Consider the following 23,678-nt stretch of genomic DNA (forward strand, 5'->3'; position numbering starts at 1 on the left):
ACAGAGTGGCACCCAGAGCCCAGCTGAAGCGATGCACTGTGAGTGGTACCTTGGCTGGACAGGGAAGGAAGCGAGGGAGGGAGAGAAGGAGGAGGGCCTGAAAGAAAAGGAAAGCCCTGGTGACTGGAGGTTCCCCTGGGGAAGCGAAGCAGGTAAACTCGCTGCCCTCTAGGAGGGAGCAGTCTGAGGGCTACTCAGAGAATGGTATGCTGGCATTTTAAATTTCAGAGAGGATGTAGTCCCAGGCGCTGATATTCGCCAGAGTATGATTCTGGGAAGAAAGTGGATGAGACAGAGTCAAGATAAAAGTTGTTGGAAGGAGGTCAAGAAGCTTTGAAGAAACCAGTAACACAGGGATGGGGTCTGGGTGGGGGTGGGAGGGAGGCCTTTGACAATGTACCCTTTTATACTTTTTGAATTTTGAACCATACAAATGATTCTGTGAAAACATAACCAAAAAGAAATTTTAATTGGGGTGTGGATTAGGTCATTTGCATGGACACTGGCAGGCCTGGAAGCCAGTTGCTCATGGCAACAAGCAGAGGCAGGGAGTAGCAGAGGAGGACTCTTGAGGCTGGAAGGAAAGGGTATTTGGCATGAAGTGGAAGAGTCCTGTTCCTGGGGTTGACAAGAAGCTAGGAGAATCCGCCATGGCCATCGTTTTCCCAGACCTAGTGCTGAGCAAAGGGGGGGTGGGGGGAGGGAGGAGGGGAGGTGGGAGTGTGACTTGGAGGAGGGGGAAGATCATGGGCTGCAGGGAGAACTGAATTCCCTCTAAAGCAGGAGGGGGAGGGAAGAGTATATCAGGAGGCTGAGGCTGTGAGAGGGTTCCAAAGAGTGGAGGGAACAGGTTACTGGAGAAGGTGCCAGCACTGAGGAAAGGTCGAGGAATGGAGTCCGCTGCAGGAGACGGGTGGGAGTTTAGGAAAGGTGATTTTACAAATAGAGGGGACTGGTGTGGGCCTTTTGTTTTTGTAGGGTTTCTTTTCTCAAGCTGTGAGCCCCTGTCACCATTGCCTGAACAGGCTGCCATTTCGCCAGGATTCCTACAGTGAGGGCAGAGCTGAGTGTGGGGCAAAGGAGAAAGGGGGAAAAGTTGGAGCTTTTGTTGTAACACAGGAAAGTCTTATCAGCCTATGGATTAAAAAAAACCCAGGCTGCGGCTTCCCTGGTGGCGCAGTGGTTGAGAGTCCGCCTGCCGATGCAGGGGACACGGGTTTGTGCCCCGGTCCGGGAAGATCCCACATGCCGCAGAGCGGCTGGGCCCGTGAGCCATGGCCGCTGAGCCTGCCCGTCCGGAGCCTGTGCTCCGCAACGGGAGAGGCCACAGCAGTAAGGGGCCCGCGTACCAAAAAAGAAAAAAAACCCAGGCTGACTTCCCTCCTCCTTTCTCTTGGTTGCTCAAGGAATATAGTTATTTCAGTCTGGGCGAAGTACAATTGTAAAAGTAAACCCACTGCCAAAAATACTTTGAATGTCACAGGGAAATGTCTAAGCTTTCCTACTGCTTAGACATTTCCTACTAGGCCACTGCTCACCTCCATTAGTAACCAAGAGTGGTGCTCTAAGCCCTGAGTTCACTAGTCCTTGACCTCTTCTCCCAAACATACACACAAAAATACATACACCTCTTTTCAGGTTGAAGTTTTGTGGACTGACAGGGCTGGAAGAGGCTTCAGAGGACAAACCTCCATTTCATTGAAGAGAATACTGAAACCTCTGGGGCCTTGAGGACTTCAAACCTGGACTAGAACCTAGATCTTCTGTTCCCTAGCTTTTTTTTTTTTTTTGGCTGCACTGGGTCTTCACTGCTGCACGCGGGCTTTCTCTAGTTGCGGTGAGTGGGGGCTACTCTTCATTGTGGCTTCTCATTGCGGTGGCTCTCTTGTTGCAGAGCATGGGCTCTAGGCGCGTGGGCTCAGTAGTTGTGGAGCGTGGGCTCAGTAGTTGTGGCGCACGGGCTTAGTTGCTCCATGGCACGTGGGATCTTCCCGGACCAGGGCTTGAACCCATGCCCCCTGCATTGGCAGGCGGATTCTTAACCACTGCGCCACCAGGGAAGTCCCCCTAGTTTTTTCTTGAATCCTTGGTCAGATTTTATTTCTCAGTCCCACTAAGAATCCTGAATGTATCTGTTCTTGACACCATGCCAAGGCGTTTGGCACTGCCACCCAAGGACGGGAGGGCCTCTCCTTTTACATTGGCAGAAGTTGGGGGCCAAAGGCCAAGGATCTAGACATCCCTGCATGGGGTATGCGGGAAAACAGCCCTACAAGATCTCCCCACCAGACTGTACAGGAAGAGACAGGCTTGTGCACTACAGCTTGTTTCCATATAAAATGGCAACTGGGTGGGCTGGGCATTTGAAGGATTCAGCAGCTGTCAACCCTACCTGCCACCTAGGACCACCTGTCTTAAACTCTAAACTGAGATAAGGACCCCTGTCCCATTCATACTCCCAGAAAGGAAAAGCAGCAAGAAAGGGACAGGATACAAAACTTTACAAACTTAAATTCTTACCTTGACAACTTTTAAAATTTCTGCTCTCACTGGAGTGTGAACAATTCTTCTGAGAAGTTTGGCAGTGAGGGAAAGAAGAGATAAGATATGGGAGCAGATTTTTAGTTAAAGTTCTTTTGAAATTTCAGTCTGTCCCCCAATTAGGCAAAGGAGAAGGGAGCTCTCATTGATTCAGCACCTACTATATGCCAGGCTCAGTTAAACTTCACATTAGCCCTGTGAGGAATCAGGGCCCCTCCAATTCAAAGATAAAGACTCTGTGATTCAGAGAATTAAGTAACTTTCCCAAGGGCCCTTTTCATAAGTAGTGGAATATGGCTTTGAGCCTAGGTGTTGTGTCCAACACAAATGCCTGACAACAAAGATATTTCTACAAAGAGGGCATTTTAGAATAGAGAGAACGAGATGAAGGCAAAAAAAGTCAGAGAATTTAAAAGGGAAAGGCAAAGAGTAGAGGCACCATCTAAACACTGCCCCCACTCCCCTACCAGAGGGCATCCCCTGAGTTCAGGATTCAGTTTAAGTCAGGAACAAACATTTTATGGGTGGATGCTGGCTGGACTGAAGAGGAATGACTTCAACAGTCTTTTATTGTATGACTTTTATTTGCAAAACATAACCCAGGACATAATTCATGCAATCAAGACGTTTACAATCCAACGGGGAAATCAGATATTGAACACATTCCACCAAATTTGATGTGTAAGGAAAATGCTCTAGTCTCCTGGAGAATGTAACAAACAAATCTAGTTGGCAGGAAACAGGGGCTTCTTCACCTGGACTTGGTTGGGTGGGGAAGTGAGGGTAGGTATGAGAGGTGCAAGGAAGAGGGAGGGAAGGGAGCCAGTCTTCGAGGCTGGTGATGAAGCCATGGAGACTGCAGCTCAGTTTGGGAGTGACAGAGAAAGAGAAGGCAAAGGTGCAGAGTTGAGGGAAAGTTTTGTTTAGGGCAGTGGAGCTCTGACCTTATCAGTCTGGTGGAGGAGGCAAGGATGGGAAGGATGCTAATATAAATATCATACTAATATAAATATTCACATAATTAGAAGAATTAGTACTAGGTCTATTTATATAGTAGGGGTGAAATAGTCAAGGTCATCGACCTTACGAGGGCGTTTGCCTTGGCAAGAAATTGGGATCAATTCTGAGAATGGGGGGAAGGGGAGGATAGGTGTGATTTCATAAAATTTTGAGACAGAGGAGAGGAAGTTGAGGACACTGGATTGTTGGGCCTTGCAGAAAGTTAAAATATCTTTTAGGCCGGGAGTGCTGAGTTGGTTACTAGCTTCAGAAGAGTTGGAAAAATCTGGAAGTGTGGCTGGAGGAACTGTGAACATAATCAACAAGGGATGCAGGCGTGGGCAACAGCAACCAACATCTCGATAGCCACGGGGCGGTCTGGGACCCCGGGAGGGGCGGTGGCTGCAACTCCGGCCCCGCTCCGCACAGCTGGGCCAGAGCAGCACCACTCCCGCGAGCAGGTGGCAGCGTCGCCCGCAGGGAGCCAGGCAGACGGGGAGCGCCGGGGGCGGCGGCGCGCATTGGGGGCAGAGGAGCAGGCTGCGCCGCGGGCAGCCGGGAGCGGGAGGCGGGCCCGAGTGAGCGGGCCTCCGCGCGGTATTTGGCACGCACGCGCAGACGGGCCGCGGGGCCCCGAGGCACAGAGGAGGGGGAGCCAGAAAGAGGGGGGTGCGGAACGTATTTCCGCTCTGGCGGACAAATAATACCGGCCAAAGGAGAGGCCAGGCCGTCCGGCCCTTTAACCGTGTGGGGGGGGGCTGGTGAAGAAAGGGGGGTCGGGAAAGGGGGAATCCTGCTCCTTTAATTCCCTCCCCTCTTCCTCCTCCCCGAGTTCTCGCCGACGCCGCCGCGCGCGGGGCCTGGAACACACGCCACGAGCCGCCCCCGCCCCTCCCCCCTTACGCCCACGCGGAGCCGGCCCCGCGCGCGCGCCCCGTGCACCCCCGCGCCTGCGCGCTGCCCAGGCCCTGCCCGTGTGTGGGGGCGCAGTCGGCCCCGGGGGGGGTGGGGGAAATAGGGGGGGAAAAAAACAGCGCGCGGAACCCGGCCAGGTGAGAGGCGCGTGCACTCAGGGTCGTGGGGCGGGGGGGGGGCGTGCCACGGAGTTCTGAACGTTGTGGGGGGGGCCGTGCACGATGCGTGCAGGCAGGCAGGAGACGTGAAAGTCGCGTGCAAACGTGCAAGGGGGGGTGGAGGAATGAGGCAGCGGGTAAAGGGGGCGGGGTGAGAAGAGGCTGCAACCGGGGCCACCCTAGAATCCAGGCCTCTGCTCCCGCTTCCGCCGGCCTTCCCCCGTGGGCGCGCGGGCTCGCCCCATCTTCGCGGGCTGTCGGGCTGGGGGGTGTGGACGCCGCTGCCCCGCCCCCGGGAACCACGCCTCCCTCCTTTCGGAGGGACAGCGCCTCCCCGGGGGCTGGGGAAACTGAGGAAGAGGCTTGAAAACTGGATGATCTGATGCTGGGAGGGCCCGGCAAGAATGGGGGTGCGAGGCCTGGAGCCTTGGCCTAGGAAAGCCGGAGACCTTTGTCTCTGACCGGTTTCCTTCCCAACCAGGGTGGCCCACCCCCGCCACAATGGCCTCTGGGGTGGAAGTCCTGCGCTTCCAGCTGCCCGGCCACGAGGCCGCTACGCTGCGGAACATGAACCAGCTCCGCGCAGAGGAGCGGTTCTGCGACGTGACCATTGTGGCCGACAGCCTCAAGTTCCGCGGCCACAAGGTCATCTTGGCCGCCTGCTCGCCGTTCCTGCGGGACCAGTTCCTGCTGAATCCCAGCTCTGAGTTGCAGGTCTCCCTGATGCACAGTGCACGCATAGTGGCTGACCTGCTCCTTTCTTGCTATACGGGCGCCCTGGAATTCGCCGTCAGGGACATTGTTAACTACCTGACGGCCGCCTCCTACCTGCAGATGGAGCACGTGGTGGAGAAATGCCGGAATGCCCTCAGCCAGTTCATCGAGCCCAAGATAGGCCTCAAAGAGGATGGGGTCAGCGATGCCAGCCTTGTAAGCAGTGTCAGTGCCACCAAATCCCTCCTCCCTCCCGCCAGGACCCCGAAGCCAGCCCCCAAACCCCCACCCCCACCCCCTCTCCCCCCTCCACTCCTGCGGCCTGTGAAGCTGGAGTTCCCGCTGGATGAGGACCTAGAGCTGAAGGCCGAGGAAGAGGATGAGGATGAGGACGAGGACGTGTCTGACATCTGCATCGTCAAGGTGGAATCGGCCTTGGAGGTGGCACACCGGCTCAAACCTCCCGGAGGCCTGGGAGGAGGCCTGGGCATCGGAGGCTCTGTGGGCAGCCACCTTGGCGAGCTGGCCCAGAGCAGCGTGCCCCCCAGCACTGTGGCTCCACCGCAGGGCGTGGTGAAAGCCTGCTACAGCCTGTCCGAGGACGCAGAAGGGGAGGGCCTGCTGTTGATCCCAGGAGGCCGGGCCAGTGTGGGGGCCACCTCAGGCCTGGTGGAGGCAGCAGCGGTGGCCATGGCTGCCCGGGGGGCGGGGGGCAGCCTGGGGGCGGGGGGCAGTCGGGGACCCCTGCCCGGAGGCTTTTCCAGTGGCAATCCCCTAAAGAACATCAAGTGCACCAAGTGCCCGGAAGTGTTCCAGGGCGTGGAGAAGCTGGTCTTCCACATGCGGGCGCAGCACTTCATATTCATGTGCCCGCGCTGCGGCAAGCAGTTCAACCACAGCAGCAACCTCAACCGCCACATGAACGTGCACCGCGGCGTCAAGTCGCACTCGTGTGGCATCTGCGGCAAGTGCTTCACACAGAAGTCCACGCTGCACGACCACCTCAACCTCCACTCGGGAGCGAGGCCCTATCGCTGTTCCTATTGCGATGTGCGCTTCGCTCACAAGCCTGCCATTAGGCGGCACCTCAAGGAGCAGCACGGCAAGACCACGGCCGAGAACGTGCTGGAGGCCAGCGTGGCTGAGATCAACGTCCTCATCCGCTAGCGCTAGCGTGGCAGGCGCTGGGTCCCTGGGCTGGGGGGGAAGGGGGCTCCTTGGTCCAGGAGAATAGGGGGGTGTGGGGGGCAGGGGCAGGCAGGTACGGTGGGGAGCCTGAGCAGACACACACATCCTGAGGGAGGGGCCGAAGATTCCTTAGAAGACCTTGCCTCTTCAGAAGAAAAGGATGGACAGGGAGAGAGTTCTTTGAGAAGGCCAAGGGAATAGGGGGTCCCAGAGAAAGATTTTCTTCTCTTGGAGGTGCATGGATATGTGGAGGGAGGGAAAACGTCCTGTGGGATGAGGAGGGAAAAAGACTGGAAAATATTTTATTCCTGGCTACGGCTGCCCAGGAAGAGGTTCTGGCATTTCGTGAGGTAGGGGGTGGGTGGGTGGGAATTGGGAGGGAATTTGGCAGGAGGCAGCTTACCTGCTCCTGCTTGGACTAGATCCTTGGGAGAGGGAGTGGTAGGGAGAAAGGATTATTGAATTCCGGAAAAGGAAGGGGGAGACAGTTCTTGCATGCTGGGGAAATGGGATGGGTACAAGGCTCACCAAAATTCTAGGGAGAACAAAGGAAGATAGCAGGTAAGAGAATACGGGGGTGAGCATCCTGGGTAGATACTGGGAAGGGGGGTACAATAGCAGGAACTACGAATAGTGGTGGGGGTGGGGGGTAGGGCACTGAGATGAGAGGCGGCAAGGAGGGCTGTTGCGGTGGGGGAGGGAGAGGAGTAGAGACTTATACAGTATTTTTTAAGAAAACAAAACGTATTTTTTAGGATTTTTTCTGGAGTTTGGGGTTTTAGTTTTTCTGCTTTTGTTTTCCACAAAATAAAAAAAAAAAACAACTTTTTCTTCTTTATACTCTATCTGGCAACTGCGTGTGAATGACTATCCCACCCTAGACCACCTCACCCTCTGAAGCAATTTTCTAAGTACCCAGAGGACACAACTCACGCAGGTCTCATGCCTGAAGGAGCCTTGAGAGGGGAAGGGGAGTGTGACAAGTGGGCTCCTCTGGCCAGAGACCCTCCCAGTTCTGCATCCTCAACTCCTGGCAGATACCTCACAGCCCAAGTGTTCCATGATTGTTTGGCGGAGGTGTTAACAAATGACCTACTCTAGTTGAGTTTGGTATCAGGGCTAGGGATGGGGCATAGGCGTGATCATTGTGCCCACCAAAATTGTAAGCTGGAGCCTGAGTTTGGGCGTTTTTGGTCTGGGGAACGGGTTCCTGTCCTGGATAAAGATAAAAACTACTGGGTTAAGATGCGGAGAAGACTACAATTCCCAGAAAGCTCTGGAATAGTTCTTAACCGAAGAGAACTACAGTTCCCAGAAGGCCTTGAATTGGCCTCAGATGCCCTATACCCTATCCACTTGCCTGTGTCAAATATCGCATGTGAGATACAGCCATTTTCCAAACTTTGACCAGATGTAAATACCTAAAGAGATGGTACTCTAAATACTGCTTTCAAAGTTGTGTGTCCTGGTGTAATATCACTCATACTTCCACTGTCGGCTGGGCTATGACCAACGGAGTGCCTGCTGTGCTTGTGAAGTGTTTGGCAAAAAAAGTTTACTTATTAGAGTGTTACCAGACAGTAATGACTCGGGCCTCTGGGGGCTTACCTGGATCTCTAGTGCATGTGGTGGCGTGACATGTCTGGCATAAATGGAAGAGACATTTAGCCCCAGGTTTTCAAAAGGGATCGCTGCTCCGGGGGACACTTGAAACTGCATGCTAGAACCAGCGAAGAGTAAAGGTGTCTTCCGCGCGTCCCCATCGCCCCCTTCTTGCTCGTTAGAGAAGCAAGGCCAAAACTGAGGCCGAGTCTTCTATCTAGTGACCGAGAAGCTAGAAAGGAACCAGAAGCGGGAGAAGCACACATGGGCAGGACTGGAAATACAGCCAGTGCCGAGAGCCGGGAGGCTCAGTCGCTCCGCTAGTTACCTAAAGCCAGGTGGCAGATGGAGAAGCCACACCTGGACCCACGCGTGCCTCGCCTTCGGTTCCCAGCTAAGCTGAAGCCAGGAATGGCAGGAATGCTCCCCGGCAGCCCCCAGCTTAGTACAGGAACTGCCATGTCTGAGGCCGCCCTCCGGGGAAAATGGCCAGAAAATGCGTAGTGGCTCCTTTAAGGCTCTTCCTAGCCCTCCTACTCGCCCACGTGACCCGGGGCGGCCGCGCGCCGGCTCGGCCCCCAGCGCAAGCGGCGATGGCGGCGGCGGCGGGAGCTGCAGCGGCGGCGGCCGCCGAGGTGCGGAAGGGGAGGGGGAGAGGCGGGTGCATGCCCGCGCGCGCGCCCGGGGGAAGCGCGCGCCCGTGCAATGCTCCGGGGGTGCATCGGGGCCGGGGGGCCCGGGCGAGACTTGCAGCAATCCGGAGGGCCAGCACCGGGGGCGGATGAGGGGACCAGGGGGTGGGAGGTGGGGGGAGTGGGCACCGAGGCGCGCGTGCAGCCGCCGGCTGCCCCCGAGTGGGCAGCGGGCGCCGGCGCCCCAGGAACACGCGCGAGGGGCACGAGGGGCCGTCCACCGGGCTGGGGGACAGCGGGTGCTGGAGGGGTTGGTGCCCGGGGTCCCCGCGGCCTGGGGGACAAAGGGGGAGAGGCGCGTGCAGCCGGGAGGAGGGGGCGGGGCCGGGGTGCGGAGGCCCCGCCCCCTCCCCCTCCTCTCTTCTCGGTCCCTGAGATGCGGGGTCTACCGAGAGGGAGGGGGCTGATGCGGGCCCGGGGGAGGGGTCGTGCGGCCCCTCCGGGCAGCCGTGGCCGCGGAAGGGGGGGGCCCCATAGAGGAAGAGGTAGGCCCCGGAGCCTCCTGTCTCTTCCCAGGGCCCAGGCGTCCTGGGCCCCTCAACTTCCTACGGGACTGACCAGCTCTCCTATCCCTTGTGTCCCCTCCCAGGGGGAGGCCCCCGCTGAGATGGGGGCGCTGGTGCTGGAGAAGGAGCCCAGAGGAGCCACCGAGAGAGGTGAGTGCAGCAGAAACAGGCCCAATTGGACCTTCACCTCCGCCAGCACAGGATCTCTTGAGCCCTTAGCCCTGAACTTTTTCTCTTCCATTACAGTTCATGGCTCTTTGGGGGACACCCCTCGTAGTGAGGAGATCCTGCCCAAGGCCAACCCCGACTCCCTGGAGACTGCTGGTCCCTCATCCCCAGCCTCTGTCACGGTCACCGTCGGCGATGAGGGGGCTGACACACCTGTAGGGGCCACACCACTCATTGGGGATGAACCCGAGAATCTCGAGGGAGATGGGGACCTCCATGGGGGCCGCATCCTGATGGGTGAGAGGCCAGGGAGCCTGGGGGTGAGGTGGGGCATTCTCTGACTTTGTCTTCCCTCTTATCTTGTCTCCTGCCTGCTTGCCTGTGTTTTTCAGGCCATGCCACGAAGTCATTCCCGTCTTCCCCCAGTAAGGGGGGTGCTTGTCCCAGCCGAGCCAAGATGTCAATGACAGGGGCCGGAAAATCACCCCCATCAGTCCAGAGTTTGGCTATGAGGCTGCTGAGTATGCCGGGGGCCCAGGGGGCAACAGCAGCAGGGCCTGAACCCCCTCCGGCCACAGCCAGCCCGGAGGGGCAGCCCAAGGTCCATCGAGCGAGGAAAACCATGTCCAAACCAGGAAATGGACAGGTGAGGCTTAGGGGGAGGTTTGCGGGGGTGGGAGAGACAGGGTAATTAACCGTAAAACTCTTGTGGGCCGCTTTTTTACAATTTACCTTCAGGTGTTTTCTTCTCCAGTCACTGCTTCACATATTTGCCAAGGCTACTGTGTGTCAGTTTCTCTACTGGGGCTTAATCTGGAACAGACAGGTTTCTATCTTCCTGGGGTTTACATTCTTAGGCAGAGGGGAGTAGAAAACACTAATGCTAAAGAGTTAATTATGTAGTTAATGTCTTAATTACTCTTATAATAATGACTAGAGAAACTTCAAACCACTTTTCCTTTCTACCTCAAAGCAGGCCCCAAGGGAACTTCTCCCTTCTTTGAAACTGCCCCTGCTGTTTTAAAGGTTTTACTATGAATCTCTACAGGGAAGGAGCTGAGGGCCACAGAAACATCCGAGGAGGGAAATGACAAGAGCCCCAGAATCTCAGAAGCTTTATGACAGTGTTTTTAGGGCTCTTGGCATCAGTGTTAGATGTGGGATGTGCTTGACACAATTCTTATTATTGGCGCAGAACTTCAGATGGCATTTTTTGAGGGTGTGGCTCACCACCCCACCCTGACCTGGGGCTTGGCTCTAAGCTAATCCAGGCAGAACCATAGATGCTCCCTGCCCCTAAGCGTGCTCCCTCTCTGCCCCCAGCCCCCAGTCCCTGAGAAGCGGCCCCCTGAAGTGCAGCATTTCCGCATGAGTGATGACGTGCACTCGCTGGGGAAGGTGACCTCAGGTCAGTCCCACCCCCTACCTACCTGCTGCTTGCTATGGCCTGTGCTAAGGGTTTAGAGTACAGGCCTCACTCCTTTCTCTCTTTCCAGATGTGGCCAAAAGGAGGAAGCTGAACTCAGGAGGTGGCCTGGTGAGCCAGGAGAGGCAGGGAACAGGGCCTGGGCCTCTCCTCCTGGGGGGCTGCTAGGAGGGATCCTAGGAGCTGGGGCTCCATCTCGCCCTCAAGGGAAATGGGGTGCTGCTAGGAGGTGATCCTAGGAGCTGGGGCTCCATCTCGCCCTCAAGGGAAATGGGGTGTTGGTGAGGGAGTGCCAGCAGCTTCAATTTTTTTCTTTAAATCTTTTTCTAGTCAGAGGAGTTGGGTTCTGCACGGGGTTCGAGAGAAATGACCCTGGAGAAGGGGGACCCCGGGTCCCTGGAGGAGTGGGAAACGGTGGTGGGGGATGACTTCAGCCTCTACTACGATTCCTACTCTGTGGATGAGCGGGTGGACTCTGACAGCAAGGTGAGAGGGAGCCAGCCGCCCTCCCGGCCAGTGCTCCCCCACGTCCAGGGCTCGCTCTCCAATCTTCCTGCCCCACTTTCTTCTCTCTTTCCTTTTCTGAACACCCACTAACTCACTGCCCCATACTGTCTGTAACTTATTTCCAGCGTGTGCTCTACCCCATACCATCCCCTTGCACCTCTCCACAGTGAAAATCACCATCCTGGACTTCGGGTTTAACATCCCATTTTATGGTTTATTTGTTGTTTGTTTGCTTGTTTATTCCTTTGTTCCTTGTTTGGTTTTATTTCACATATATGTCTGTCTATGCAGCAGAATGCTTAGTCTTGCCTGTTTTGCTTTTCATTCGTTTTATCGTGGAAACTTTCAAATATACACAAAAGAATAGAATAGTGAGCCCCCGGGTAGCCATCACCCAGCTCTAAGGATTATCAATACACAGCTGACCTTGACTCATCTCTTCCTCCCCAACACCCACACTTACTGGATTGTTTCAGAGCAAATCGCAGATACCATATCATTTTATCTAGAAATATTTCCACAAGTATCTCTAAACATAAGACCTCTTTCTGTTTCTAAAAAATTTACAAATAATTTTTTTTTTCCGCCGTGCGGTATGTGGGGATCATAGTTCCCCAGCCAGGGATCAAACCCATGCCCCCTGCAGTGGAAGCGGGGAGCCCTTCCACTGGACCACCAGGGAAGTCCCTACAAATGATGCTTTAACACCATCACCTTGCTACCAGTCAGTCTTCACATTTTCTCGGTTGTTTCATAAATGAGTTTTCGTCTGTCAGGTTTCAGTGGGGTCCACACATTGATTTGATTATTTTTCTTAGGTCTCTCTTGATGTATAGGTTCCCTATTTAAAAAAAAAAAAAAAAACTTGCCATTTATTTATTGAAGAAACCAAGTCGGTTATCCTGCAGAATTCTTCACATTTAGGAGTTGGCTGTTTGGGTGGGGATTAACACATAACTCTCTGCCCAATGTTGCATCCCATCAGGCGTGGAACATTTGGTCTTTTATTAGTGAAGTTAAGATCAGTGGATTCAGGGGATATCAGCCTGACTTCATTATAGCGTTTCTAGTTTTTTTTGTTTTTTTTAATCTTTGGCTGTGTTGGGTCTTCGTTGCGTGGGCTTTCTCTAGTTGTGGCGAGCGGGGGCTACTCTTTGTTGCAGTGCGTGGACTTCTCATCGCAGAGGCTTCTCTTCTTGCAGAGCATGGGCTCTAGGTGCACGGGCTTTAGTAGTTGTGGTACGTGGGCTCAGTAGTTGTGGCTTGCGGGCTCTAGAGCACAGGCTCAGTAGTTGTGGCGCACGGGCTTAGTTGCTCCTCAGCATGTGATTTCTTCCCGGACCAGGGCTCGAACCCATGTCCCCTGCATTGGCAGGCAGATTCTTAACCGCTGCACCACCAGGGAAGCCCCTCTAATTCGTTTTTCATTTAGTGTATTCAGTCTTGCCTCTTTATGAGCTTCATCAAGAGTCTTCTACTATACGTGTGTTATCTAGAACGTTTTCCTTTCTTTTCCTGTTTACTATTATGTTGCAAAGATTCATCATGTTGTTGCATGTCACCATAGCGCCTTTTTTTTTTTTTTTTTTTGCGGTACATGGGCCTCTCACTGTTGTGGCCTCTCCCATTGCGGAGCACAGGCTCCGAACACACAGGCTCAGTGGCTATGGCTCACGGGCCCAGCCGCTCCGCGGCATGTGGGATCCTCCCGGACCGGGGCACGAACCTGTGTCCCCTGCATCGGCAGGCGGACGCTCAACCACTGCGGCACCAGGGAAGCCCCAGCACCTTATTTTTTATTACAGTATAATATGCTACACCTCCTCTCCGTATCCAGCCCTTTCCTTCCTTTCCTGTTCACACTCATCATCACCACGGAGCCATCCGTGGAGAATTGTTGTTTTCTTGATCCAGCCTCATTCTCTGAGTCCCGGGGGTCGGATGTGTCCTGCTCTGCCTGTCTCCCATGTTCCCCCCAGCAGACAGCTGTGGCCTGGGGGTCACTGTTTCTTCAGCCTCACTTTGCCTCTCTTCCAGTCTGAGGTCGAAGCTCTGGCTGAACAACTGAGTGAGGAAGAGGAAGAGGAGGAGGAGGAAGAGGAGGAGGAGGAAGAGGAGGAGGAGGAAGAGGAAGAGGAGGAGGAAGATGAAGAGTCAGGCAATCAGTCTGACAGGGTAGAACTGGAGGCTGGCGTCCCCGGAGGAGTGGGGACTTTGGGGACAGCGGTCTGAGTCCTCAAAGGAGGCGTTTATGGGCTGGGGGCCGGGCTCTTTAACGCTCTTCCTCCCCCCCAGAGTGGTTCCAGTGGCCGGCGCAAAGCCAAAAAGAAATGGCGGAAGGACAGCCCGTGGGTGAAGCCATCACGGAAACGGCGGAAGCGGGAGCCTCCGAGGGCCAAGGAGCCACGAGGTGAGAAGGCTCCTCTGTTTCGGGGTCCCCTCCTGCAGCCCCCTCCCGGTCCCCAGAGAGCATGCACGCACACACACGCTAGCATGCACGCCCGCATGTACCCCCGCATCCAGGCACCTGTGAGCTCGCACTCTCACTCTCTCTGTCTCTGTGTCAGGAGTGAATGGTGTGGGCTCCTCAGGCCCCAGTGAGTACATGGAGGTCCCTCTGGGGTCCCTGGAGCTGCCCAGCGAGGGGACCCTCTCTCCCAACCACGCTGGTAATTGCCAATTGCCGGGATAGGGAGCCACTAGGGGGCGCCCTCGGGGCCGGAGGGAATGGGGAGGAGGGGAACCCCGCTGGAGCTGGGGTGTCCGTGGCCAGACTTTGGGGGTTCTGGAGCACGGAGGGAAAGTCAGGGTGGGGGTGAGAGGCCCCAGGAGGGGTCCTGGTGGGTGAGAGGCTGGGCCTCCCTCAGCTCCCTCTATCCTCCATCCAAGGGGTGTCCAATGACACATCTTCGCTGGAGACAGAGCGTGGGTTTGAGGAGTTGCCCCTCTGCAGCTGCCGCATGGAGGCACCCAAGATAGACCGCATCAGCGAGAGAGCGGGGCACAAGTGCATGGCCACGGAGAGCGTGGATGGAGAGGTGGGCCTCTGGGCTGGTAGGTGACAGGGCATCCAGCCCCAGAGCCCAGCCTCACCTTCTGTCACCCATCCTCACTGCACACAGCTGTCGGGCTGCAACGCTGCAATCCTGAAGCGGGAGACCATGAGACCGTCCAGCCGCGTGGCACTGATGGTGCTCTGTGAGACCCACCGTGCCCGCATGGTCAAACACCACTGCTGCCCAGGCTGTGGCTACTTCTGCACGGCGGTGAGTGACCAGTGGGGCAGACAGGCAGCATGCCCCATGGGGGTAGGGGCTCCCAGAGCCTGGCCACATTGTTTTCCTGCCCCCAGGGCACCTTCCTGGAGTGTCACCCCGACTTCCGAGTGGCCCACCGCTTCCACAAGGCCTGTGTGTCCCAGCTGAACGGGATGGTCTTCTGTCCCCACTGTGGGGAGGATGCATCTGAGGCCCAGGAGGTGACCATCCCCCGGGGGGATGGGGTGACCCCACCGGCTGGCACTGCAGCCCCTGCCCCCCCGCCCCTGGCCCAGGATGCCCCTGGGAGAGCGGACACTTCCCAGCCCAGGTACTGGCTTTGCCCTTCCCTTCTGTCTGCTCCCTGCCCCAGTCCCCGTCTCCCCTGAACGTTCACGCCTTCTCCCACAGCGCCCGGATGCGAGGACAGGGGGAGCCCCGGCGTCCACCCTGCGACCCCCTGACTGACACCATCGACAGCTCGGGGCCCTCCCTAACCCTGCCCAATGGGGGCTGCCTCTCAGCTGTGGGGCTGCCACCTGGCCCAGGCCGGGAGGCCCTGGAAAAGGCCCTGGTCATCCAGGAGTCAGAGAGGTGAGTAGGGGTTTCCCTCGGGCACAGCAGCTAGGACCGGGGCTGGAAGTGTGGAGCTGCAGGTGTGGGGACCGATGCTTGAATCTGGGGAGTCAACCCCCTCTCCCTCCCTCACCACGGCAGGCGGAAGAAACTCCGTTTCCACCCCCGGCAGCTGTACCTGTCCGTGAAGCAGGGGGAGCTGCAGAAGGTGATCCTGATGCTGTGTGAGTATCACTCCTTCGTTCAGCAAACCCTGCCTGAGCACCGATTATGTACCAGTCACTGGACTCGGGGCCAGGACGGCAGCAATGAGGGACATCGTCCTTGCCCTGAAGGACTTCGTGTGGTGGGGGAATAACCTGTGATGATGGGGACTGGGGACTGTTCTGAGTGCTTTGCACGTTCACTCACTTAAATCTTCCCAGCGGAGGCCCAGAGAGGTTAACTACCTTGCCCAGTGCACAGCAGTACTAAGGGGCAGGGGCAGGGCCGTTTGAACTCAGGCAGAGCTGGTGCTCTTAACTTCTTACCCTGATCAGTGCCGTGCTGCAGTGCAGGTGAGCACAAAGAAGGCCCAGGAGGGCCCCTGACTCAGGTTGGGGCCCTGAGAAACCTTCCTGGAGGAGGTGCCACCCGCCCCCTAGCTTGCTTACCACCTGTCCCTCCCTCTCCCGGTGTGGCGGGCCCTCCCCACAGTGGACAACCTGGACCCCAACTTCCAGAGCGACCAGCAGAGCAAGCGCACACCCCTGCACGCGGCTGCCCAGAAGGGCTCTGTGGAGATCTGCCACGTACTGCTGCAGGTCAGCGCGGGCCCAGCCCTAGGACCCCCTCCCCTGCCCAGCCCCTCCCTGGTGCCAGCCTGCGTGCCCCCTCCTTGCAGGCTGGGGCGAACATCAATGCTGTGGACAAGCAGCAGCGGACGCCGCTGATGGAGGCCGTGGTGAACAACCACCTGGAGGTGGCTCGCTACATGGTGCAGCGCGGGGGCTGCGTCTACAGCAAGGTGCGCGGCCGGGCAGGCCGGGGCCGGGGCTCAAGGCCTGGGCTTGAGGTGCCAGCCAGCCGGCTCATCTGCCTGCATCGCCCTCAGGAGGAAGACGGCTCCACCTGCCTCCACCACGCAGCCAAAATTGGGAATCTGGAGATGGTCAGCCTGCTGCTCGGCACGGGACAGGTGGACGTCAACGCCCAGGTCAGCGGCCGGGCTTCTGGCCCAGCCCCCTGGGGTCCTTGCCTTAGCCTCAGGCTTTAGGTCCCCTTTCTCCCTCGTCTGACCTTCGACCCTTTCCCTGCATTTCACACTGTTCCAGTCTGTCCCCGTCTCTTTTTCCCCCTTCATTTGTATTTCTCTTCATTCTCTTCTGTTTTCTTTTTTCTCCTTATCACTTTTCAAAATGAGTTGCGGCCTTCATCTCTGGAACTGTCCAGTGAGATTCCTTACTAAGTCAGTTTTTCGTGTGTTGGAGGTGTTTTAGTCTGTGTCATTCTTCTTGATCTTTGGGTTTTTTTATTTAATTAATTTTTATTAGAGCATAGTTGCTTTACAATGTTGTGTTAGTTTCTTCCGTATAGCAAAATGAATCAGCTATACATACACATGCATCCTGTCTTTTTTGGATTTCCTTCCCATTTAGGTCACCACATGTGTTAGGTTCCCTGTGCTATGCAGTATGTCCTCGTTAGTTGTCTATTTTATACATAGTATCAATAGCGTATATGTGTCAATCCCAATCTCTCAGTTCCTCCCACCCTCCCCTTGGTATCCACACATTTGTTCTCTACGTCTGTCTCTATTTCTGCTTTGCAAATAAGATCATCTGTACCATTTTTCTAGATTCCACATATATGAGTTAATATACGATATTTGTTTTTCTCTTTCTGATTTCCTCCACTCTGTAGGACACTCTCTAGGTCCATCCGTGTCTCTACAAATGACCCAATTTTGTTCCTTTTTATGGCTGAGTAATATTCCATTGTATCTTTGTGCCATATCTTCTTCATCTATTTCTCTGTTGATGGGCACTTAGGTTGCTTCCTTGTCCTGGCTGTTGTAAATAGCGCTGCAGTGAACATTGGGGTGCCCTTCTTGATCTTTGAATTATTCTGTCCCTTGTCCAGAAGAAGCCCCTTGCCATAGGCTCCTGTGACTTTTGAAATGACCCAGTGGCCTTTGAGAGCATCCTTTTCAGCACCTATCCTGCCCCCAACTCAGGATCTACCATTTCTCTAAGAAACTCTGGTTCCTTTAAATGGGAAATATTTTTTAGAGACTACAGTTTGTGTACCTAGGGGTGGTCATTGTCGTTGGGTCCCTGCTTCTAGGACTTTTGAGTGGGCAGATCGAGGAAATAATGTATTTTTTCTTTTAATTTTTTATTTTTTTTTAATTTATTTATTTATGTATTTATTTATTGGCTGTGTTGGGTCTTCTTTGCTGCACGCAGGCTTTCCCTAGCTGCGGTGAGCGGGGGCTACTCTTTGTTGCGGCGAGCAGGCTTCTCATTACGGTGGCTTCTCTTTGTTGCGGAGCACGGGCTCTAGGCGTGCGGGCTGCAGTAGTTGTGGCTCGTGGCCTCAGTAGTTGTGGCTTGCGGGCTCTAGAGCGCAGGCTCAGTAGTTGTGGCGCACGGGCTTAGTTGCTCCGTGGCATGTGGGATCTTCCTGGACCAGGGCTCGAACCTGTGTCCCCTGCGTTGGCCCGCAGATTCTTAACCACCGCGCCACCAGGGAAGTCCCAAGGAAATACATACTTTTTAAAAAGAGAAAAATCACTTCGCGGCCTTGAGCAATAGACGTTTACTAGTCCCATCTTGTAAACGAGGAAACTGAGACCCAGAGCCGTTAAATGATTTGCCCAGGGTTCCACAGCCTGTGAGTGGTGGGACTCTGAGTGTGAGTCTAGCTCCGGAGCCTGTGCTCTTGACCCCATCTGTTTGGGTGAGCAGGGCTGGAGCTGCCTCTCCACGCTCCTCCTTCCCCCCCACCCACAGGACAGTGGGGGGTGGACGCCCATCATCTGGGCCGCAGAGCACAAGCACATCGAGGTGATCCGCATGCTGCTGACACGGGGTGCCGACGTCACCCTCACAGACAATGTGAGAGTTTGATCGGGATACGGGAGGTGGGTTCAGCCCCCCCGCCCCTGAGCAAGGTGCCGGCTGGGTTCACACCTCTCCCCCTGCCACCTCCACAGGAGGAGAACATCTGCCTGCACTGGGCCTCGTTCACCGGCAGCGCCGCCATCGCAGAGGTTCTCCTGAATGCCCGCTGCGACCTCCACGCTGTCAACTACCACGGGGACACGCCCCTACACATCGCAGCCCGGGAGAGCTACCACGACTGCGTGCTGTGAGTCTCCACCCCTCCCCCACCTGGACACTCCTCTGCCCCCTCTCACAGCCCCGGACCCCACAGGCTTCCCGTCCCCTCCCAGGTTGTTCCTGTCACGCGGGGCAAACCCTGAGCTGCGGAACAAGGAGGGGGACACGGCGTGGGACCTGACCCCCGAGCGCTCTGACGTGTGGTTTGCACTCCAGCTCAACCGCAAGCTGCGGCTCGGGGTGGGAAATCGGGCCATCCGCACTGAGAAGATCATCTGCCGGTGAGCCTGGGCTCTCTCTTTACCCGGAGCGACCTCCGCCCCCTCCCCTGGCCCCTAGAATCCTCTGAGCCCCCCAAACCACCTCTGCCCCCCATCCGCCTGCCACACGCACACGTCAACTAGATGCACCAAATAAAAACAGGGACCATCCCGCTGAATTAGAATTTCGGGTGAGCAGCGCATACTTTTTAACGTTAGCAGGGTCCCGTGCAGTATTTGGGACATACCTGTCCTGAAAAATTGTTCCCTGATACCCTGAAATTCAGATTTCACTGAGTGTCCTGCCTTTGATCTGGGAACCTTACTCCCCACGCCCCAGTGAACCCCCAGAACCACCCTCTTCCCTCACCCAGCCCTCTCCCCACCTAGGGGAGTCCTCACCCACCTCCATCTCCCCTCCTGCCAGGGACGTGGCTCGGGGCTATGAGAACGTGCCCATTCCCTGTGTCAACGGTGTGGACGGGGAGCCCTGCCCCGAGGATTACAAGTACATCTCGGAGAACTGCGAGACGTCCACCATGAACATCGACCGCAACATCACCCACCTACAGGTGAGTGCAGGGCCCTCCCTGGGCCCTCCTCCCAAAGGGACACCCAGAGCCACCAAGTACAGCTGGGCACACTGTGGGCCAACGAGGGCACCTGGCCAAGGTCGTGGGGCTGAAAGGGAGCTCCGATGTGGGCTTGCATCCACCTAGGGAGGGCGTCCTTTTTCTAGGACACGTGAAGGTATCACATGGGCTCATGGTGGCCCTAGAGACACCCCCATCAGCAACATCTTGATTCCCCCTCATCCCGGGACCATCACCATCACTGTCCTACAAGGTGGACCCTAGAGAAAGGACAGCAGTTGTGGGGCAGGGAGCACTGGAAGCTGAGGGGCCGAGGCCAATTCTGGGGGGTGAGCTGACCCTACCTCCCGCCCCAGCACTGCACATGCGTGGATGACTGCTCCAGCTCCAACTGCCTGTGTGGCCAGCTCAGCATTCGCTGCTGGTATGACAAGGTACGTGCCCTCGCCCTGGCCGCACACACATTCATCCACTCCTTTGGGGGAGCTGGCCTCTGACACCAACTCTCTGGGACCTTGTCCCTCACCTTCTACCCTGTGGGGGAAGCAGCAAAGAGGGCAGGGCGAGACCTGGGATTCCTAGGCTGTTGCCAGGACAGAGAGGGGCCTGGCCCAGATATATGCAAACACAGGGCGAGGGTTGCGTGTTTCCTGTTGGATAAACTAAGAGCATATGTGGCCTCCCCCAGCCTGTCCTCCCTGTGTCTGGGTTGGGGTCAGCAGTGGATTTTTCTGTGAAGTCTTGGGAGTCCTGGGCAGCTGAGGTGGGCACCACACAGAAACCACTGTCCTCCCCTCCCTCAACCCCAGGACGGGCGGCTGCTCCAGGAATTTAACAAGATCGAGCCCCCGCTGATTTTTGAGTGTAACCAGGCGTGCTCCTGCTGGAGAAACTGCAAGAACCGGGTAGTGCAGAGTGGCATCAAGTGAGGCCCAGCCCCTCAGCTCCCCTTCTCCCCTTTCTCCTTTCTCTCCCTCGGGGCGCTTCCAGGTCACGCCACTGAGTATCACCCTCTCTCCCACCCCCAGGGTGCGACTGCAGCTCTACCGCACAGCCAAGATGGGCTGGGGGGTCCGAGCCCTGCAGACCATTCCCCAGGGGACTTTCATTTGCGAGTGAGTGGTGGGGAAGGGGTACTTTGGCTCCTGGGGGCGTGGGGCTGGATGCAGGGCCACGGCTGACTCCCAGGCCTCCCTCTCTGCCCTCCTCCCTGATGGGTCCCAGCTCTTCCTGCTGCCCCCACTCCAGCCAGCCTCCTCTGACCCCCATCCCCAAGCCTCCGCTCTGGCCAGACCGCAGTGCCTGCGTCTCTCCCTCCCCTTCGGTGTATTTCCGACCCTCACACTCCCTCTCCCCTGCCCTTCCCAACTGCGGGAAGCCCCGGTTTCACAGACAGACAGAGCTGGGTGTCCTTGGCCAAGTTCACAACCTCTCTGAGCCTCATTTTTCTTGTCTGCAAAATGGAGGTGATAACAGCTGCCTTTCTGTCCACCTCATCAGGGGCCTCAGGCCTCTCCATCCATCAATTCTTTCTCTTCCCATTATCCGTTACCTCTTCCTTCCCCTAGCTTTTACTCCATAGCCTTCAAACGTAATCTAGGTCTCCTTTGGCCTTAAAAAAAAGAAGAAGAAAAAAAAAGAAAGAGTCCTCCAGCCCCAATTGCCTATTTAAGAGACCATTCATTTTTCCTCCATCATGTCATCTCTCAATTTGACTGAGGCAAGCGACCCCTGCCTCCTGGGCCTCAGTTTCCCCATCATCCATTCACTGCTCATCCCTGTCCACATCTGCCTTTACCCTCACCCCTCTGCTGATGCCGCCTCGCAGCAGTCCTACTCCCTGACCCGTGTGTCTCAGTCCTCATTCTCCTGGCACCTGCCACCCCCCTCAGCTCTGGCTCCCATGACACCGTCCTCACCTGCGACCCATCCATTCTTCCTCTTCACCAGCTCCTCTCCCTCTACTTTCCAAACGTGGGTGTGCTCACCCCCAGTTCTTCGTAGCTCCTGCGGCTCCGTCCCCTCCCTGCTGTCCTCACCCCTCTCCTGTCCTCAGCCCAGCGTCGCCCCCACCTGCTGGGTGACCCCTAGTCCACAAACCCCCGTGTCTACGCCTGAACAGATTTCCCCACCCAGGCCGACTGCCCACAGATGCTGATCCCTTCACCCCAGAGGCTGGGCGCCGCCGCGCTCACCCGAGCCATCCTCTGGTGCGGCTCGAGCCCCTCCCTCTAACTTCCCCACTACTGCTTCTCCAGCTCATCCCTGGCCCCACTCTGTCGGTCCTGCCTGTTGATCTAGTTGTCTGGTGGGACCCCAGTGGCGGGAGTGTGTCCTGTGTGTACCCTCACGTGCCTGTGTCCCCAGGTTCCTCCTCCTGTACCCCCCTTCTGGGTGGGGGCCACCCACCCCCTCCCTCCCAGATGATGTCCGCTATCCTTGGGGGCCCACTGTGCCTTGGGTCGCCCACCCCAGTCCCAGCTGTGCTGATCTGTGAGATTCACAGACAGCTGACAAACAGTGGAAGAGGAATCCTGGGGCTGTGAGGAGAGACAGGGCCTGGAGCCTGCTCCCGGTAATGCCTGCTCACCTCCAGAACCACCACTCCCTGCCCAACAGGTATGTCGGCGAGCTGATCTCCGATGCTGAGGCTGACGTGAGAGAGGATGATTCTTACCTCTTCGACTTAGACAACAAGGTGGGCAGGAGACCCCTCTGCCGCCCTCCTCTCAGCAGATGGAAACCCGAGGAGGGGCTGGGTGGTCAGCGGGGTGGGGAGGTTGGCCCAGCCAGCGGGGTGGTGGTAGATGTGACGAATGACGCCCTCCCATCAGGATGGAGAGGTGTACTGCATCGACGCCCGTTACTACGGCAACATCAGCCGCTTCATCAACCACTTGTGTGACCCCAACATCATCCCCGTGCGGGTCTTCATGCTGCACCAAGACCTGCGATTTCCACGCATTGCCTTCTTCAGCTCCCGAGACATCCGGGCCGGGGAGGAACTGGGGTGAGGCGCCCTGCGGCTCGGCCAGGGTGTGGGAGATGCAGCGAGCCCAGGACCCAAAGCGGGCGGCTGGCGAGTGCCTGGTTTCCAGGCATGGATTAGAGCAGAGCTTGTCCGATGTCACTGTAAACAGTCCTGAGCCTCACAGATTCTGAGTCAGTAGGTTTGGGATGGGGCCTGAAGAATCTTCACTTCTAACAAGCTACCAGGCAGTGCTGGTGCCGCAGGTGCATTAGAACAGAGGAGGGCTTAGAGCCCCTCCGAAGATGGGGGTGGATGCTTTGGAGTGGGTCTGGGTCCCACAGACCTCTTGTGCTTCTCTGACAGGTTTGACTATGGTGACCGCTTCTGGGACATCAAAAGCAAATATTTCACCTGCCAGTGTGGCTCTGAGAAGTGCAAGCACTCAGCTGAGGCCATTGCCCTGGAGCAGAGCCGCCTGGCCCGCCTGGATCCCCACCCCGAGCTGCTGCCTGAGCTCGGCTCCCTGCCCCCCGTCAACCCCTGAGAGAGGACCACGACCGCCACCCCAAGCCCTGGACAGCCAGCTCCGCCGCTTGCTGCCTACACCTGGGGGTGCTACCGTCTCCTCTCCCCCTACCCCTTTGCACATTCCTCACTTAGATCCCAGCCAGGCCCTGGAGGTCTGACAGCCCCTCTCTCCCAGAGCTGGTTCCTCCCTGGGAGGGTGACTTCAGGGCTGGCCACACCCCTGTTCCCCACCCTCAGCTGAAGTCTAATGAATTGAAGTTGGGTGTCTGTGCTAATCGGTTTCCTTTGTTCTCAATAAATGTTGGGTTTATAATAAACTGGGTGACTGTTGGCGGAAAAGCACACACAGCCAGCGGGAATGTGGGTCCAAGGGGCAGAAAGAGGATGAGAAGCAGGCTGGACAGGTGTGGCTGGTGTGGTTACCCTCCAGGGGAGGGGGAGGGTTGTGAGGGGATTACTGGGGGGCAGGGTCTAGTCAAGGGCAAATCTCATCTCCACACTTAATCTTTGGCAGGAGGGTGTAGGCGTGACTGTACTATGATTGAAGTAGTTTGCAAAATTCTGAAGGGTTTTCTTAGAGCGTGGGAGTCCTTCAGGCCATGGTCCATGAGGCCCGAGCAAGCAGCCCTGACCTGACCCACGTACCGGGCTTGCCTTCCAGCTTCCAGCCCTCCAGCACGGAGTCTAGAAGGAGGAACTAGAGTGTGTCGGGGACCACAGGCAGGGGTGGGGCTGTGACGTGAGGGCGGGAGGG

The 23,678-nt window shown here is 56.7% G+C and overlaps 2 protein-coding genes across 6 annotated transcripts; both read left to right on the forward strand.

The window, feature by feature from the left end:
* The first annotated feature begins 4,525 nt into the window (after window positions 1-4,525).
* Window positions 4,526-6,526, forward strand: ZBTB12 (zinc finger and BTB domain containing 12). 2 transcript variants are annotated; one of them, XM_060308903.1, is made up of 3 exons: window positions 4,526-4,592; window positions 5,095-5,327; window positions 5,448-6,526. In XM_060308903.1, the coding sequence occupies exons 2-3, from the start codon at window positions 5,115-5,117 to the stop codon at window positions 6,492-6,494; spliced, it is 1,260 nt and encodes a 419-aa protein (XP_060164886.1). In that variant the 5' UTR covers window positions 4,526-4,592; window positions 5,095-5,114; the 3' UTR covers window positions 6,495-6,526. The 2 variants fall into 2 exon arrangements, with proteins under 2 accessions (XP_060164886.1, XP_030706521.1); XM_030850661.2 differs by having other exon boundaries at window positions 5,095-6,526.
* Window positions 6,527-8,691: 2,165 nt separating this feature from the next.
* On the forward strand, window positions 8,692-23,235 carry EHMT2 (euchromatic histone lysine methyltransferase 2). 4 transcript variants are annotated; one of them, XM_030850655.2, is made up of 28 exons: window positions 8,692-8,752; window positions 9,399-9,465; window positions 9,562-9,780; window positions 9,876-10,129; window positions 10,807-10,891; window positions 10,980-11,020; window positions 11,240-11,395; window positions 13,454-13,591; window positions 13,712-13,826; window positions 13,984-14,085; window positions 14,306-14,454; window positions 14,539-14,682; window positions 14,769-15,004; window positions 15,085-15,267; window positions 15,391-15,473; window positions 15,946-16,052; window positions 16,133-16,255; window positions 16,343-16,444; window positions 18,243-18,347; window positions 18,446-18,600; window positions 18,686-18,853; window positions 19,260-19,404; window positions 19,782-19,859; window positions 20,235-20,350; window positions 20,454-20,540; window positions 22,045-22,123; window positions 22,260-22,435; window positions 22,760-23,235. In XM_030850655.2, exons 1-28 carry the CDS (start codon window positions 8,711-8,713, stop codon window positions 22,938-22,940), a joined length of 3,636 nt encoding a protein of 1,211 aa, XP_030706515.2. In that variant the 5' UTR covers window positions 8,692-8,710; the 3' UTR covers window positions 22,941-23,235. The 4 variants fall into 4 exon arrangements, with proteins under 4 accessions (XP_030706515.2, XP_030706516.1, XP_030706513.1 ...); XM_030850651.3 differs by lacking the exon at window positions 8,692-8,752 and having other exon boundaries at window positions 9,150-9,465; XM_030850653.3 differs by lacking the exons at window positions 8,692-8,752; window positions 20,235-20,350; window positions 22,760-23,235 and having other exon boundaries at window positions 9,143-9,465; window positions 22,260-22,398.
* The last annotated feature ends 443 nt before the right edge of the window (window positions 23,236-23,678 follow it).

Source organism: Globicephala melas, chromosome 11, assembly GCF_963455315.2.
Source record: "Globicephala melas chromosome 11, mGloMel1.2, whole genome shotgun sequence".
Lineage (NCBI taxonomy): Eukaryota > Metazoa > Chordata > Mammalia > Artiodactyla > Delphinidae > Globicephala > Globicephala melas.